Here is a 17,496-nt window from a genome sequence, read left to right as displayed (position 1 = left end):
TTTAACGTAATCAAAACTATCCATTTTATATCTTACAGTGTTCTTTATCTTGTTTGTTCATGAATTGTTTACCTATGTATAAGTCTGATAGGTAATTTGTTCTATGTTCTTCAAATTTTCTTATGATATTTCCCTTATTATCTAGGTCACATATCCATTTTGACCTTGTCTTGGTATATGATGTAAGATATTGATCAACATATATAATTTTATATATATCATGATATATAAATACTGAAAAATTTCTTCAGCATAAAAATTATTTGAGATATACTTCTCAAATGTTATACTACATTTTCAGTGACTTGGGCACCAAAAATTAATGCTTAAACTGTAGGTCTATAAAAATTCTTATCACTTTTATTTTATTGTTGCTTTTATCACTATTGCTCAACATATGAGAATATAATTGTTTTCCATGCACATTAGATTACAGCTAGGTCACACGTCCATCCCAGAATAGGCATAGGTTTTGAACTTTTGCTTAATAAGGTGGTTAGATTTTGTTAAAGCAACTCCCAGGGCATGATTCCATTCAAATCAAGACAGAGGAGTGAGGGAATTCAGATTTTAAAAAACCAAGCCAAACCCCACTTTGCATTGGAACAATCATTGTTAAGCCACTGGAGCAGCTTCCAAGTAGATTATAGAAAGTTCTGCATGAGAAATACTGAAAAATAGGAATGACAGCCATCACGTTAGGTACTGTCTGACCTGGAATGAAGAGATCATGCTGACATAATCTAGGAATATGGTCAAAAATTTTTCCCCCTAATCATTCAGGTTTTTGTCTCAATTGTTATTAAAGATCTAAAACTTTGTGGATCTGAGGAGGAAAGGTTACTGATTTTCTCAAACAACATAAGGTATATTTAATATATATTATTTAAATGCAGGGTACCATGGACTTCCAGGTCATGGAAGTAACAAGATGGAGGAAATCTCTTTTTTCTGGTGCCCATGACCTCTCAAACCTCTCCAAAACAGATTATGAGGGAGGTTGAATGATTTGTTCATAGTGATATAGTAAGTGTCTGAGGCAGGATTTGAACTCTGGTATTTCAGAATCAGAGTCCATTGCTCTATCTGTTATGACATGATGTCTCTGAACATTGACAGTAATTGATTTGGGTTGGATTAGATGGCTTCTGAGGGCCCTTCTAGCACTAGACATATCCTGTGATCCTGCATTTTGTAAGAGGAAACATTTGGGCTTAATGATATCAACATTAAAGATTTAGGCAGGGATAGAAACAAAAACATTTGCTTTTTCATGATAATTTACTATCTAAATCTTTGTCTTTTGGTTGGTATTTTATTTTACTTTCCAATTACATGTAAAGATAGTTTTCAACATTAATTTTTGAAAGATTTTGAATTTCTAATTTTTCTCCCTTCCTCTCTTCCCTTCCCACTCCCCAAGATGACAGGAAATTTGATATAAATTATATATATTCAATCATGTTAAACATATATCTAAATTGTTCTTGAACTTATTCATACTCTCAATCTGAACCACTTCTTGGGATGAGCTCTATAAGTTTACTTGTACAAATTAGTATTTCTTATTTACCCTAAAATGCCTTAAAAACTTTCAAGTTTCAAGGTAAGGCTTCTAGTATTTTAGAAGGTGGGGTGAAAGTAGTTTAGGAATTAAGAGACCCGAGTTTGAGCAATACCTAGTCTGATTCTGCTACTCATTTACTTTTCCAAGGTCATGCAGCTATTTAAGCCTATCTCTGCCTCTCTATAAAACTGAGACATTAAACTTGATCACTAAATGCCCTTCTAGCCCTCATTGTTTGTGTTTTCCATAACTATACCCTTGATCATTTTAGGGACACTGATCATTTTCCCTCTCAGTTTTTGTCTTTGAAATCTGAGTCCTAATATTCTTAGTGCTCATATCTTATTGTTTCTTTGTCTCTTGGATCTTCCTAGTTGCTCCTCTCCATTTCTCTGATGTTCATCTTTCTGCAGTGGGTACACCTGCAGCTTCTGAATCGAGTACAGAGTAGCGATGCTCTCTGTTTAATTTTTTAAAACTCGTCTAGTTAATGGCCAACTTTTATTGAGCTTTTCGACTGGGGGAGCACATCTAACAACCCATGATGTCTCCTAATTTCCCTTTTCAAGATATGATTGAGAGATTGAACTATATTTTTTTTATGGAGTTCTAAACCAGGAAGATACTTAAAGATGTAATTAAGTCTAATCATAGGCTCATAAAATCAGAGCTGGAAAATCTTTAGAGGTCATCTGGCCCAGCTTCCCCATTTCAACAAATGAGGAAACTGAGGCTCATAAAGGTTAAGGGACTTGCCCAATATCACACAGCTAGGAAGCATCAGCAGTGGGTTTTTAGACCAGGCCTTGTGAAACAAAGCCAGTGTTCTTTCCACTGTACTTCTAGACCAGCTCTCTCTTCTCTCTGGTGGCCTGTTATGGGAAGGAAAGGCAATGACTTGTTGATGATGAGCAACTAAGAAGTTCTGATATTTGAATTTCATTCTTTTTTTCCACTAATATCCTTTATTTGAATTTAAAGATTTTGAAATACACAGCAACTAAACTGAACCCTTAGTTGCTTTATACCAAAATGGGGTAAATTTGAGTGGCTTAAATGGAGAGGTATTTCTACATCAATCAGTGTGCATTTTTAAGCACCCGCTCAGTGGGCAGGGTATGAGAAATACAAAGACAAAAAATTAAACCAGACCTGCTCTCAAGGATCTTACATTCAGTTAAGGGAGACAGCATGTATATAAATAGGTATGTTCAAATATTTTATGCAAAATGAAATAAAAGATAACGGCGGTGCTGGGGAATCAGGAGAGACTTCACATAAGTATTAGTACTAAGTTTTGAAGGGAGCAAGGGAAGCTAAGAAGCATAGGTCAGGAGGGAGTGCATTCTAGGCATCAGTGGACAGTCAGTGCAGAGTCAGTCGAAGGCTAGTTTGACTGGACCTTAGATGACAGGAAGGAGAGAATTGTGTGTTTGTAACTCCAGTTCCTAATTCAGTGCCTGAACATAGTAGTTACTGATTAATACTTTTTGGTTGATTAGAAAGGCAGGTTAGAGCCAGGTTGTAAAGGACTTAAAAAGTCAAACAAAATAGTCTATATATTGTCCCACAGAAGTAGGGAATCACTGTAGCTTCTTGATTAGGAAAGTGACATAATCGGACCTGAGCTTTCGGAAAATTTCCTAAGTAGCTATGTGTAAGTTTTACTCTCTCCAAGAACTGAGATCTGCCCACATTCTGCCTACCCTTCAATGGCCTCAAAAACCAGTATTTCCCGAGACACAAATAGATTCTTGTAGTGGAATATGGCATGGCATGAGTGTAGCTTGCAGTGTTAAAGCATTGCAAAACTTTTCATATCCCTCTTATGTGTCTCAGCATAAATACTTTTGAACCTCTCTTACTACATACTCTTTCTGGCAGGGAAATATAAAAAATTTCAGTAATTTAAAAATTCTTGTGTGTTTTGGTAATGGTATAGGGAAAAGACTGGAAGACAGGAACCTGTATTCAAGTCTCAGTTCTGCTAACTGTATGGCTATGAATAGGTCCCTTTCTCCTTTTTCAACTTGATTTTCTTCTTCTATAAAATTGAGATGGCTCTATGAATGGTTACAGAGGCCAATAAAGGTCTATCTATAGTTATCTGTTTGACATCACAACTTTCCCCATCACAGCTTTGATATATTGCAGGTCAGCATAAGAAATTACTGTAAATGGGAATTTTGGGACAATTTTGCAGAAGCTGAAGATGACCAGCAAACAACACGGAAAAAAAATTAGAAACTCAGAAATGCATAAAACATATATATATATATATGTATATATATATGTATACACATACATATATATGGTACTATATAATATCAACATGTTTTATCTTTTTTTTTTAAGTGAGGCAATTGGGGTTAAGTGACTTGCCCAGGGTCACACAGCTAGTAATTGTTTAAGTGTCTGAGGCCGGATTTGAACTCAGGTACTCTTGACTCCAGGACCGGTGCTTTATCCACTGCACCACCTAGCTGCCCCTATGTTTTATCTTTGAATACCATAAATATAAATAATTTCTTTTTTAAAGTTAAAATAAGAAAAAAATTTATGAAAAGAATATTAAAGTGAAGGGAGAGCCAAAAAAAGTTTATGCAGATTTTCCATATTGTGGTGGTGCTGCACCCCTAACTCCCATGATGTAGAAGGGATAACTGTAAAAAATAACAGCAGACCTTCTTCCAACCCAGGCCTACACAAAGACATAAAGGGTACTAGAAAAGAGGTTATTTTAGAAAATCTAGCTTGAGTAAACAAGCCAGAAGCCTGCCAGTGGACCACAGACACTTCAGAGGCATCTGAAGCCTTAAATGATTCATACCTGGGAGTCAGGAAGACCAGAGTGCTTGGACAAGGAAACTCCAAGGATGTCAGAAACCCTAAGTGTTCTGATCATAGAAATATGAATAGGAGCCAGCAGTAGTCAGATGCTTCAGGAATACTTGGAAAGGCATAGAAATTTAATCTAAGACACTACACCCTGAAGAGCTGAACTTGGAAAATCCAGGGAAGTGATACCTGCCAGTGCTTTGAGGGCAGACACACCAAGGTAAATAAAAATGAGCAGCAAGAACCTAGAAAACTGAGGTCAGCACCAAGAAGGGGCTAGCCACTTTACCCAAAATAGCAGGAGGAAATGGAGCCTGACCTTTGTACAATGTCCTAAATAATGAAGTAAAGTTGGATAAATGATTAAAAAGAAGACACTAAGCACTATGAAGAAATATCATGGCTCCAGAGACCTCCAAGAGACAAAATCCAGAAGAAGAGAGTGATCCCACAATCAGGTGGGGAAAGGCCTTGCTCCAATGAAGAAAAGACTTTCTAGAAAAAATAAATCAAAAGATAAAATTGTATTTTTTAAAGGTAATAATAACACTTAAGGAAAGAATTGGAAAGAGAATAAACAGCTTAGGAGAAAGGTGTCAGACTTGCACCCTATAGACCACTTGTGACCTGTAGAACCCTTGAGTATGGCCAGAAGCATTTTAATATGTAATTGGGAAATGTTTAACAAAATAAATAAAAATATGGTAAAATATAGATAATGTTAATTTGTGACTTTTTTTTTTTTGGTGAGGCAATTGGGGTTAAGTGACTTGCCCAAGGTGACATAGCTAGTAAGTGTCAAGTGTCTGAGGCCGAATTTGAACTCAGGTCTTTCTGAATCCATGGCCAGTGCTCTATCCACTGTGCCACCTAGCTGCCCCAATTTGTGACTAAGTCGTTATGTGATCCATGAAAATTCATTTCTATTTGCATTGGACATCATTGACTTAGAACAGAAGGTAAAACAATTTACCTAAATAATAGGTTTCATGAATATTAGAATAGATCAAACAAAAACCAACGAATCCTTCAGACAACAATAAAGAGAAAGAAGGAATTAAGTAATATGTTGTTTACAGGAAACACACTTGAAATATAAAAACTTAAAAAGTTAAAATAAATTGCTGGGACAGAATTAGTTTTGCTTCAGGTGAATTAAAAAAAGCAAGAGTAGTAATCATTTTAGAAAAAGGAACAATAAAAATGGACATGGTTAAATATATAAATAAGGAAACTATATAAAGGTGCCTAAAGGCACTATAGACAGTGAAATAATAATACTTAACATTCATATGCTGAATGGTATAGCATCTAAATACTTAAAAGAAAAATTTAATCAGAATACAGGGAGAACTAAAAAGCAAAACTACAATAATGCAGGACCTCAGTGTGCACCTTTCAGAATTAGATGAAACTAATAAAAAGATAGATAAAAACCAAAGGACTTGAGGAGATTTTTATATTTCTGGTGATTACTGAATGAGAATAAAAAGGAATGTATATCTTTCTCAACTTCCATATAGCTTTACAAAAACTGATCAAGGTACAGGGCATAGAAACCTGATCAAAATATAGAAAAACAGAATTATTAAAACAAATTCTTTATAGACCACAGCATAATAAAGTTATGATCAACAAAGTACTTCTGAAGAAAGGATTTAAACTTAAATGGAAATTAAATAATTTAATACTAAAGAACTGTTCAAACACATTTTCAAAGAAAAAGATAATTTCATCAAAAGAAATGACAATATATCAAACCTTGTATCTCTAAATACTATCATTAATGAACAGAAAAAAGAATGAGTTGGCCATGTCACTAAAAAAAAATTAAGCTCAATATAAAAACCGAAATAGAAATTCTGAAACTCAAAGCAGAAATTAATTTAAAAGGAAAAACCAAAACAAACATTGAATAGATAAAAGTAACTGCTATTAAAAAAAAAACTAATAGATAAACCATAGCTAATCTATTTTAAGTGAGAGAAAATCATTAGTCACTATTCAGAAATGAAAAAGGAGAATTCTCAATAAATGAGGCAATAAAGGAAATTCTTAAAATATTTTGCCCAATTATATGCCAACAAAACTAATAATGAAAAGGATGAGTGTTTACAAAATATAAATTACTCAGATTAACAGAATAAGTAATAGAGAATTTAAATAATCTAATTTCAGGAGAAAAAAATTTGATCAAGCCATAAAGGAACCCCCAAAAGAAAAATAAGCAAACAATCTTTTTTCTCTTTTTCTTTTCTTTTCTTTCTTTTTTTTTTTTTTGCAGGGCAATGAGGGTTAAGTGACTTGCCCAGGGTCACACAACTAATAAGTGTCAAGTGTCTGAGGTCAGATTTGAACTCAGGTCCTCCTGAATCCAGGGCCGGTGAATCTAGCTGCTCCTGAGTAAACAGTCTTACAACCAAAGATATTTACTAGTGAATTTTGTCAAATTTCAAAGTAATTCTAACAATATGCCAACTGCTTGGGGAAAAAATAGGAAAAGAGGTCCTCCCAAATTCTTTTTATGATATAAATGTGATCCTGATACTTAAACCAGGGAGAAAAAGATCAGAGAAGACTGTAGACCAACATCCTTAATTAACAAGAACACAAAAATATTAAACAAAATATTAGCAAACAGACTATAGCACATTAAAAAGATTAAAAATTAAAAACTATGGATATTTTAGATTTATATCAGCAATGCATGATTAAATCAATATTATGAAAACTGTGAACCATAATAATAGGCTCTATTTGACCAAATTAGGCCATAATAACAACAAAAACTATAAAAATGCATGATTATATCAGTAGATGCAGAAAAGGGTTTCAACTAAATAGAACACCCATTTCTAGAAAGTGTAGAAATAAATGGACCTTCCCATAATATGAAAAATATCAATTTAAAACCAAGAACCAGAATTATCTGTAGTGTCAAAAAGCTAGAGGTCTTTTCATTAAGATGCAGGGTAAAGCAAGAATTCCATTGCCACCACTTTTATTTGATATGGTGCTAGAAAGTGTTGGTATAGCAATGAGAAGAAAAAGAAATTGATGGAATAAGCATAAGTAAAAAGGAAACAGTTATTGCATTTTTAAGTGATAGGATCGACTACTTCAAGAACGTTAAAGATTATACTTCAATAAATTGAAACCATTATTGACTTCAATAAGGTAGCAGGATATAGGCCTACATAAATCATTAGCTTTTCAGTATCATCAACCCCCTTAAGAATAAATTAAAGGAATGAAAAATAACTATGAAAAATAATTACAAAATGTATAAAGTGTTTGAAAGTCCACCTACCAAGACATATACAGGAATAATACAAACTGTACCTCAAAATTCACTAAATTGTGCCTCTTTGACATAGCAAAACCATTACACAGAATCATATTTGTATTTTATAACCAGCTCAACCATTCCTCAACTGATAGATCCTTCCTTAGTTTGTAGTTCTTTATTATAATAAAATGTACAACTACAAATATTTTTCAGTATATAGGTCCGTTAGTTCTGTCTTTGTTCATAAGAAATCACAAAAGGGAAGGACTCAGAGAAATCTGCTAAGACTATATGAACTAATGCAGAGATGTAGAGTGAAATGAGCAGAATCAGGAGACCAATATACATGGCTATAGCATGACTACAACGGTAAAGAAAAACCATGACCAATTCAACAACCAGACACAACTCTGGAGGATTGAGGTTGATCCATGCTACCTCCCTCTTCCACCTGGTAAGGAGAGGTACGTGATGGACTAGGGGTGCAGAATAAGACAAATTTTTGGACGTGGTCACTGTGTGGATTGGTTTTGCTTGATTGTTTATTTGTTACAGAAAAAGCTTTTAGGGAGAGTGGGGAGTGAAACTGATAGTATTGCCCCCCCAAAAGGAAGGATCGATCATTGAAGCCTTTTTAAAAAGGCTCAAAAGAGCTTTTAAACACAACTCATTCTCTTTCCTTGTAAACCTACCCCTCTTTGTACCTCTTCTATTTTTGTCATAGGAACACCATCGTTGCCAGTCACCCAGGTGACATCCTCAACTCCTTACACTCCTTCACCTCACATATCCAATCAGTTGCCAAATCTTGTTTCCATCTCAATCATTTCTCTCCACTTAAATAGCCATCATCCTAGTTCAGGCCTTTGTAACCTCTCATCTACCTGCACTAGCAGTAGCCTTCTCTTTGGGCTCCCCACCTCCAACCCATCTTCCATATAGCTTCAGAAGTTATTTTCCTAAAGCATAATTCTGACCATTGTCACTCCCTTGATCAAGTGACTCCAGTCACTCCCTCCAGTGGCTTCCTTTTCAGTATCAAACTATAACTTCTTCTTTTTGGCATTGACAGCTCTTCATAATCTGTCCCCATCTTTCTTTTTCAACTTTCTCACTTATTCAGCTTATCTCACTTATTCTCCCTGCCTCACTTTCTGTGGTCCAGCCAAACTGACTTGCAGTTCTTCATACAGGATATTCCATCTCCTAGTCCCTTACCTTTGCATTAACTGTCCCCCATGCCTGGGATTCTCTTCCTTCTCATAACTGCCCTTTGGAAATCCTGGTCTCCTTCAAGACTCATTGAAGTTAATTTTTGCATGAAAATTTTCCTCCTCTTCCCTCCTTTCCCCAGCTGATAGAATCTTGTACCTCACCCCAAGTTACCTTGTATCTGCTTGTATATGTTTTGTACGTATCTATATACATACAAATTGTTTCTTCTGTTAGAACATAACCTTCTTAAAGGCAGGGATTTTCATGTTTGTCTTTGTAGCAATTAGAATAATGCCCAGCACGTGATAATAAATACTTGTTCTTAGATTGATTGAGAGGAAGGTATTCTGAATCAAGAAAGGCTTCATATAGAAGATGATATTTGAGCTTACTCTCAAAGAAAAGGCATTTTAAGAAGTAGAAGTAAGGAGAAAGTGCATTCCCAACATGGAGGACAACTTGTGCATTGAGACATAACATATATTATGTGTGAGCAAAGCAAGGAGACTTAGTTTGACTAGCCCAAAGAGAACATGAAGGGGAGTAAGGTAGTAGACTCTAAATTAGAAGGCTATTGCAACAAAACTAGTGCAGATAGCATTAGAAGGAAAGCAGGAAAGTGGGGAAAAATTTTTATAGTAAGTTTTTCTGAGAAAGGTCTCATTTCCCAAATAAATTGGGAATGAAGCAAAATTTATAAAACTAATATCCATTCTTCAGTTGATAAATGATCAAAGGATATGAACAGGCAGTTTTCAGAGGAAGAAATCAAAGCTATCAATAGTCATATGAAAAAATGCTCTAAATCACTAATAACTAGAAAAATACAAATTAAAACTACTCTGAGCTACCAATACACAGTCATCATATGGGCATTATAACAGTAAGAAAATGACAAATGCTGGCTATGGGATAATAGGTACACTAATGCTCTCTTTGTGGAGTGGTGAACTGGTCCAACCATTTTGGAGAACAACTTGGAATTGTGCCCAAAGGGCTATAAAACTTTGACCCAGAAATATTGGAACTAGGTCTGTACCTAAAGAGATGAAAGAAAAAGGAAAAGGACCCATATGTACAAAAATATTTATAGCAGCTTTTTTTGGTGGTTGCAAAGAATTAAAAACTGAGGAAATGGCCTTCTATTGGGGAATGGCTGAACAAGTTGTGGTGTATGATTGTGATGGAATACTACTGTGTTACAAGAAATGATGAAGGGGATGGTTTTAGAAAAACCTGGAAAGACATGAGCAGATGTAAAGGGATTGCTATGATAATGAACTATAAAAAAACTTATCTTCCCTGATCAGTACATTATCCATGACAATTCTAAAGGGCTCATGATGAAAAATGCTATCTGCCTCCAGGGAGAAAACTGATGAACTCTGAGTGTAGATTGAAGGATTTTTTTTTTCATTTTCTTTATTTTTCTTATTTTTTTCCTGCAACATGGCTAACATAGAAATGTATTTTTTATGACTTGATATGTATAATAATTATCCTATTTCCTGCCTTCTCAATGGGTAGAAGAGAAGGTAAAGGGAGAGAGAAAATTTGGAACTGAAAATTGGGGAAAAAAAAGTTTAAATGCTTTTTTAAAAAGACTATTGTAATAGCCCAGTGAGAGGAAGTGAGGGCCTGAACTGAAGTTCTGGCCATACTAGTGGAGAAAAAAAAAAAGGAAGTGAAAGATGTTATAGAAGTAAAATTGATGAGATGTGACAACTGGTTGAATGTGGAGGAGAATGAGGAATCCTAAAGGCTCTGCTCTGAAAAAGTGCCTCCTGTGCAGGTATCAAAATCACAAATAATTCCATGAAAGATATTAACAGGAGAGGTAACTTCACTTCTGATTATTAATATCAAACAAGACATAAATCAGGGAGACATTTGCTCAAAGAAATTTGTCGCTATTGTGGGATGATGTCTAGCACAAAAACTAAACCAAAGAATTCACTTTAGTGTAGACTTAAAAAAAGATGGGGCTTATAACATAGTGAGAATGATGAAGAGTTCACTCCATTGGTATCTAGTTAATATTAAGAAAATATTAGGAAAGCCACTCACTCTGGTGGACTTATGGGGGGACATGTATAAGAATTAAACAGGCTAAGAAGATTGTGAATAAGTTTTGATGAGCATCAATGGGAAGAGTCACACCCATGAGATCACAGCTCCTTCAGTGCAGGCAGTGTAGGCTGATTCTCAGGAAGCTACAGAAAGAAGGAAAATATGGTCTGTGTCTTCAAGGAGTTTAACATCTGGCAAATCTTTTTTTTTAATTAAAAAGACAAAATAAGTGCATGTTGAGAAGAGAGTGACACTATATTAATATACCATAGAACTTTCCTACTACAGAGATCTGTAGTTTTGTTAGTGTGATACCTCCTCCTTTCAAGCCAGTTTTAACCTCTCTATAACTTAGTCTTCCAGAGCTGAATTCAAGTCAACAAGCATTTATTAAGTGCCTAGTATGTGCTAGGTAGTGAGTATGTGAAGACAGAAATGAAAATAGTCTTTTCCCTAAGGGATTTACCTTCTCCTAGAGTTCCTGTGGTTGAAAAATTCATTAGCTTGTAGTGAGCCTTGTGATGAATTTCTCTTGACTGAATTAGGCTGATCCTCAGACAGAATATACATCCTGTCTATCACTAGAACTATTCTCAAAATGTTTCCTAAGGTTTTCAAAGGATAATTTGAATATCTGTATGCTACTGCTGACCTTGGTAGCCAAAAATAAAATAAGTGACCTCCTCTTTCTGTCAATGTCTCCCCTCACCCTCACCCCAGTGAAACTTGAAATGTGTATTATACAAATAAGACAACCCATTGATTTGAATCTGCTGTTTGGTTAAAAAATAATATTTAATAATTTTAAGGAAGTAGAAATTGTTACTGTTTGAGAGAGTGAGGAATTGATTATTTTTACTGAATTTTTCCAAACTTTCTTTCTCAAGCTTTGGAGAAAAATTTCAAAAGTTGAAGGTTTTCATCATAGAATTCTGTCTTATTTTAGATTCATTTCCCAATCTATTGGAGTCAGGTATAAAGGCAGACCTCCAGTTATAAATATAACCAGAAAGTAGCCTTCTGGGAGAGCTTTTAATTTGTATGAAATGATGTAATTGAGCCATAAACCAGAAGAGAGATCAACGTGCTCTCCAGCATATCTCAGGTAGAATTATAAGACAGAACTGAAGGCAGAGTGATTTTTTCACCTTAGCCTTGCAGTATTTGCTGTGAAATGTACTGCCTGGAGCATCTTCCTGCTTCATAGTAAAACTCAGGCTTTTAATCCATTATTTTTCTTGTTTGTCTTATTCCTAAGTAGTTTTTTCCATTGGAAAGAACAATAGGAAACATTTTATTACATTGGAAACTGATAAATTTGTTCAAAATACTAAAATTATATTCCTCGCCCACCCCCACCCCCACTCCCAGACTATGAGTGCAGTTCCACTGGCTCCCACTTTTTCCCTTCCTGCTTATTTATACTCTTCCTCTATAATATAAACTTAGACTGCACAGTTGAATTTTATAAAGGCAAAGTACTTGAAGATTCCATTTTCAAGTTTGAAAAACTAATTAAATGAGCATTAATGATATTAAAGAATTATAAAAGTATGTCTAGTAAAAGTTTAGTTTCACCAAAGGAAACCAGTAAAGTATGCAGTTAAATAGTAAAAACTTTGACAGCTGTATACTCTTTTGATTTCACTTTCTAAGATTTTGTTTATGAAATAAAATTTATACTACTTCTTTTGCCCTCTTTTAAAGAAAGGACAGGAAGTTTCATTTTGTTTGTTTTCAATAAAGTAATTTTTTTGTTTAGTAAACTATGCTTTGAAGTAACAAGTCACAAAATATAATCCATCTTTACCGTTTCAAATTAATATGTGGGTAGATTATGAAAAATTCTCCTTTTGTAGCATGTTTCCCTATGATTTATTTTAAATAGCTTTTTTCCTCACCCAGAAGAGATTTTTTCTTTTTGGAAATAGAGTAATTCATAGACTTGATAAAAACACACCAGAACTTGGTAGTATTTTTGAAATTGAAGTCAAATCTATTTCTCTATTGTTTATCCCTTGCTAGTTATGAGAATGAATGAAAATGAGATTCCATATGTGTTATATAGGTACTAATATAACATGGTATAATTATAATATAAAATGTATTAGCTATATTTTACATAGATATAAATATGTAGTACATTTCATCCCTTCCATTCTTGGTCAGGTTTATATTCAGATTAGACTCTTGGACAAAAAGTAAACTTTTCTTTCTTTCTTTTTTAAACTGATAATTTTCTTTTTATGTTCTGTTAAATCTTTTTGTTTTAAAAAAGAAACCTTTATGAGTTACATTATTCCTATTATAACCAGTTTACCCTTTTGGGAGGAGAATAAAAATTTGAAATAAACTTACCTAAAAGACATTCTAATCAATATTAGAAAAATGCAAACCTACCTAATTGAGTCTTGATACCAGGCATGGATGAGCTATAGATAAAAAGCCATTACTGAAGAAAACCTTGAAGCTGTCTACTTTGGGAGTGATTCTCCATGCTACCAAACTCACTCTCCCCATGGCCATTCACTTCCCCAGGTGTATAAAAAGAAAGCCGCTGTGAAACTGGGAGACTTCAATCACAGAATGACCAAGCAAGAGGAGGACTTTGCTGGGAAGATTGATCAGTATCAGCGAGAGATGAAGCACCTACAGCAGCTGCTGCAAGACAAGCAGGATGCTCTGGAGGAAGTGCTCCAACAGAAAAGGTAGAGTCTGTCTTCGTTCCAAACTAGCTGACTGAGTGCCTGGGGGACGGGAGTGGGAGGGGTGGGGTGGGGGGGATGGTCAGCATTGGCACAGCTGCTGCGGCCCCTGCTTGCCAGCAGCCTCCCATCAGGCAGCTTCAGTGCTTTCTTAGGGCTGTATTGGCTGAAAAAACCACCTCTGCTTGCTTGCTTTCTCCCTTAGCTCCCTCCCCCATCTCCCAAGGTAATACTACCCTTTAGGGGAGCAACTTAAAAATGGCAGCTCTTTTAAACAAGGTAAAGTGCTTCAAAATAGAGAAGAAAAAAGGTGACTTGATATGGAGAAAAATCCAGGTCACATATTTGGAAGGTATAGTATGTCAGGAGATTACTGGAAAATCCTGTTAATATAACCTCTTCTCCTAAAAACTCATGTAGTCACTTCATCTGAATTTTCAGACAAGTGAGAATTAAAGGCATTTGGATTAACAAGTTTTGTTGATCAGGGTTTAGTTTGATCCATTTTTGGTTTAAGAAATTGACGTTTCCAAAGTATTGCATAAACTACTAATGTAGATTGCCAGAGACCCAGGCATAAATGGAACACAAAAATAGTTCAGAAGCAGCCCTAGATAGGTTTTGTTAATGAATCAATATGAGTAATTCCTTGAAGGCACAGACCTTCCCTCTGTTTTAGCTTTAATGGCACATTCCTCTTGTCACCAAACAGTAACTCTGAGAGAGCTAATTGAGCAGTCATTTTGCAAGTCATACTACCTAATGTAAGATAAATTAGTTCTAAATTTATGGAAACTTGGAATCAGAGAACAAATCTATTTGCATCTGTGATAACTGATCTGTTGTACAGGATATGTAATACTCTGGACTCTGGCTAAACAAGTCAATATTTTTCCAATCAGCATGAGCTTTTCAAGTTTCTGGAAATTATCAAGCAGTATTTTTTAATTAACTGGATAAAAAACTTATATTTAAATGTTTGTCTTTGTGCAACAACTATATGATATATGGAAACTTCCCTGTTCATAGGATGATTCCATTGGAAATCCAGTGATTAAGCAGCCTAGAAGTATCATAAACTGCAACATCAGGGACACTTGACATAACCCACTATCAGAAGGGCTTATACTTTGAGTTCTCTTTCCTAGGAGTGGAGTTAGATTTGCACTGATATATCCATGTTCCTTTTCTTCATCATCAGCTATTTGTACACATTCACTATTACATTCTGGGCCCTGGGAATGCAAAGGTATCTGACTACCCTCAGAGGAATCACAATCAGTCTAGTTGTGGAGACAGGTTACAAGGTACCATATCCAAAGTGCTCCAGGAATTCAGTGTAGAGAGAATAGACTTAATAGACTCACCTGGCTCTCATTAAGACCAGCAGTCATGTACTTATGCAACAGCTGACTGAGCCTTAGCTTGTGCTCTGTGGCCATGGAGCCAAAGAAGAACTTTCTGGCCTGCCCCACTTGGGCATTGATTAAGCTGCCTGTGCCCCTCAAAGTCACCTTGTTTAGTCAAGTACCAACCAGCCAGTAATTGTTAAACTGTTAGAGGTTGAAGTAAGTGTCCCAAAAGGAGAAATATCCTTATGGAAGAGAAAAATTTTCCTTACTAGACTTCTGTCTTGTTGACACATCTTAACGTAGTCTATTTTGCATTAAATCATATTTGCTTGATAGACACCTTTAGAGAGTTTTTGTTGCTTTTCCAGCCATTTGGGGCTATTTGTATGACAGACTTCAGCGTTGATATCATCCATAATGCCTGTCTTCTCTGATGGATAGAATTTCATTTATATTCTTATCCTTTTGAAATAGAGATGCTAAAGCTACAGGTGCAATAATTATCTACTAAATAAATAAAAGATGAAGACTGTCTAGGGAATGTTGTATAGTTTGTCAAAATGAAGTTGATAGTCCTCTCATATTACTTACATCTTACATTCAAGCAGCCGCTTTCACAGTGCCAGTGTTGCAACTGACCATACCTGAATTGAGAGTATTGCTGGTTTATACTGTGATATCAGATTGTATATACAGATGACAGAAAATTCACTATTTAAAATTTCTCCATCCTATATGATTCTTTAATTTTCTGTTCTTTGAGGTTTACTCTAAGTCCCTAACATCTCTTGATTTTTCCATTTAGACTAATGCAAAAAAGTGACCATAAGGCCTTTTTCCTTAAAGTAATTCCATACATATTGATTAGATAGACAGCTATATAATGCAAAGATAATTTGAAAATTAAGTACAGTTTCCAAGGTTATAGTACTCATTTTTGTCTCCTAAGCCTTTTTAAAAAATTTAGTAGCTGCAGATTTTTCTGTCTCTAATTGTTGTCTCCTAAAACAGATCAATCAATAATCCAGTCTCTCTAAAATTGTTTTAATAATCCACCTTCCAGAAATTGTTTTAAAAAAAGACTCCTGTATTTAGTAAGCTGTGTGAATGTCTGTCCTTGTAAGATTTTTTCTATCTCTATTTTGGTCCTCACTGTTAAGAAAGAAGGGGTTAGAGGAGTTAGTTAGAGGATACAGTTACTAATCTGTGTGGCTTGGCAGTCATGATAATGGTTTTGAGTTAGCACTGTAATTATGTAGTTTTGCAACCCAGAGAAAAGTGTTGTCAGCAAAAAACAAATTTAAATAATGTATCCCATGGTTTGGTAGTTATGTTAGAAGTGAAGGACTGCCTTTTTAAAAACACTTTAAATTTTATCAAAATACTTTAAAATTAGTTTTAATTTATTATATACTTTAAATCATGACTATATAATCATACTAATGAGTAGTGCGTGGGAAAGAGGGAAGTGGTTTGTTCAACAAATGTGACTTAATCTTGTATATCTACTAGTTGAAGTTAAGGAAAGTTCGAGTGGTTGATTTCATTAGTACTTTTAGATGCATCACAGGGTCATTGTGAAGAAAACACTTGTTTTGAATCTGTGATTTCAATTGGTGTAAAGAACTCCCCTGAGAGACTTCCTCCACCAGAGTTGAAAATTATATTCTTAAAGAGTTGCTGTGTGACCAAGTACCACAGCTTAGTCCCAGTTCTTTACTTTTTTTTGGTCATATATTTCCAACAGAGTCCTCAACTCTTATCATTTTCATATACACCTAAACTCCTCTCAGCATTAATTAAAGATAAGTCTGATGGGTCAGCAAGCCATCTTCCTCTGCATGGAAGAGCTTGACTTATAGCTAGATTGATGAAACATTTTAATGATTAACATCATTGGGCAGTGGGGAAATCAGCCAAATGAAACCTTTTGAAAGTTGAAATTAACTCTATGCTTGGTCGATGGTGACTTGATCTTTTTTCTGCAGTTTTTTGGATTTTCTTACATCATAGTATTTGTGATTTCAGTTTAGAATTTACTAAGTGCTTTCTGTGTTCAGAGTGTCATGTTAGGTGGTGAGGGTGCAAAATGAAAAGTGACGCAGTCCCGGGGCAGCTAGGTGGCGCAGTGGATAAAGCACCAGCCTTGGATTCAGGAGTACCTGAGTTCAAATCTGGCCTCAGACACTTGACTTACTAGCTGTGTGACCCTGGGCAAGTCACTTAACCCCCATTTCCCAGGGGGAAAAAAAAGTGATGCAGTCCTTACTTTTATGGAGCAATGGAATGTATGCACTGATAACTCTAAACCAAAGTAGAAAAATCTCAGAAGATTTGAGAAGAGAAGGGTTTGACCAGAGTGACTAGAGATGGGGTTGTAGAAATAGTAGCATCCATCCTGGGTCTTCAATTAAGAGAAGGGTTTCAGTCCACATTGTTGGAGGTCATTGTGTTTGTGTG

The 17,496-nt window shown here is 35.2% G+C and overlaps 1 protein-coding gene across 1 annotated transcript in view; it reads left to right on the top strand.

The window, feature by feature from the left end:
• Window positions 1–17,496, top strand: part of CEP89 (centrosomal protein 89) — a 186,408-nt gene that overhangs the window by 151,369 nt on the left and 17,543 nt on the right. Inside the window, exon 18 of the mRNA XM_043986041.1 lies at window positions 13,518–13,687. Within this exon, the coding sequence (XP_043841976.1) occupies window positions 13,518–13,687 (170 nt within the window). The remainder of the gene's footprint in view (window positions 1–13,517; window positions 13,688–17,496) is intronic.

Source organism: Dromiciops gliroides, chromosome 2 (genome assembly GCF_019393635.1).
Source record: "Dromiciops gliroides isolate mDroGli1 chromosome 2, mDroGli1.pri, whole genome shotgun sequence".
In the NCBI taxonomy this organism is placed as follows: Eukaryota; Metazoa; Chordata; class Mammalia; order Microbiotheria; family Microbiotheriidae; genus Dromiciops; species Dromiciops gliroides.
This window is presented reverse-complemented; position numbering and strand designations above follow the sequence as displayed.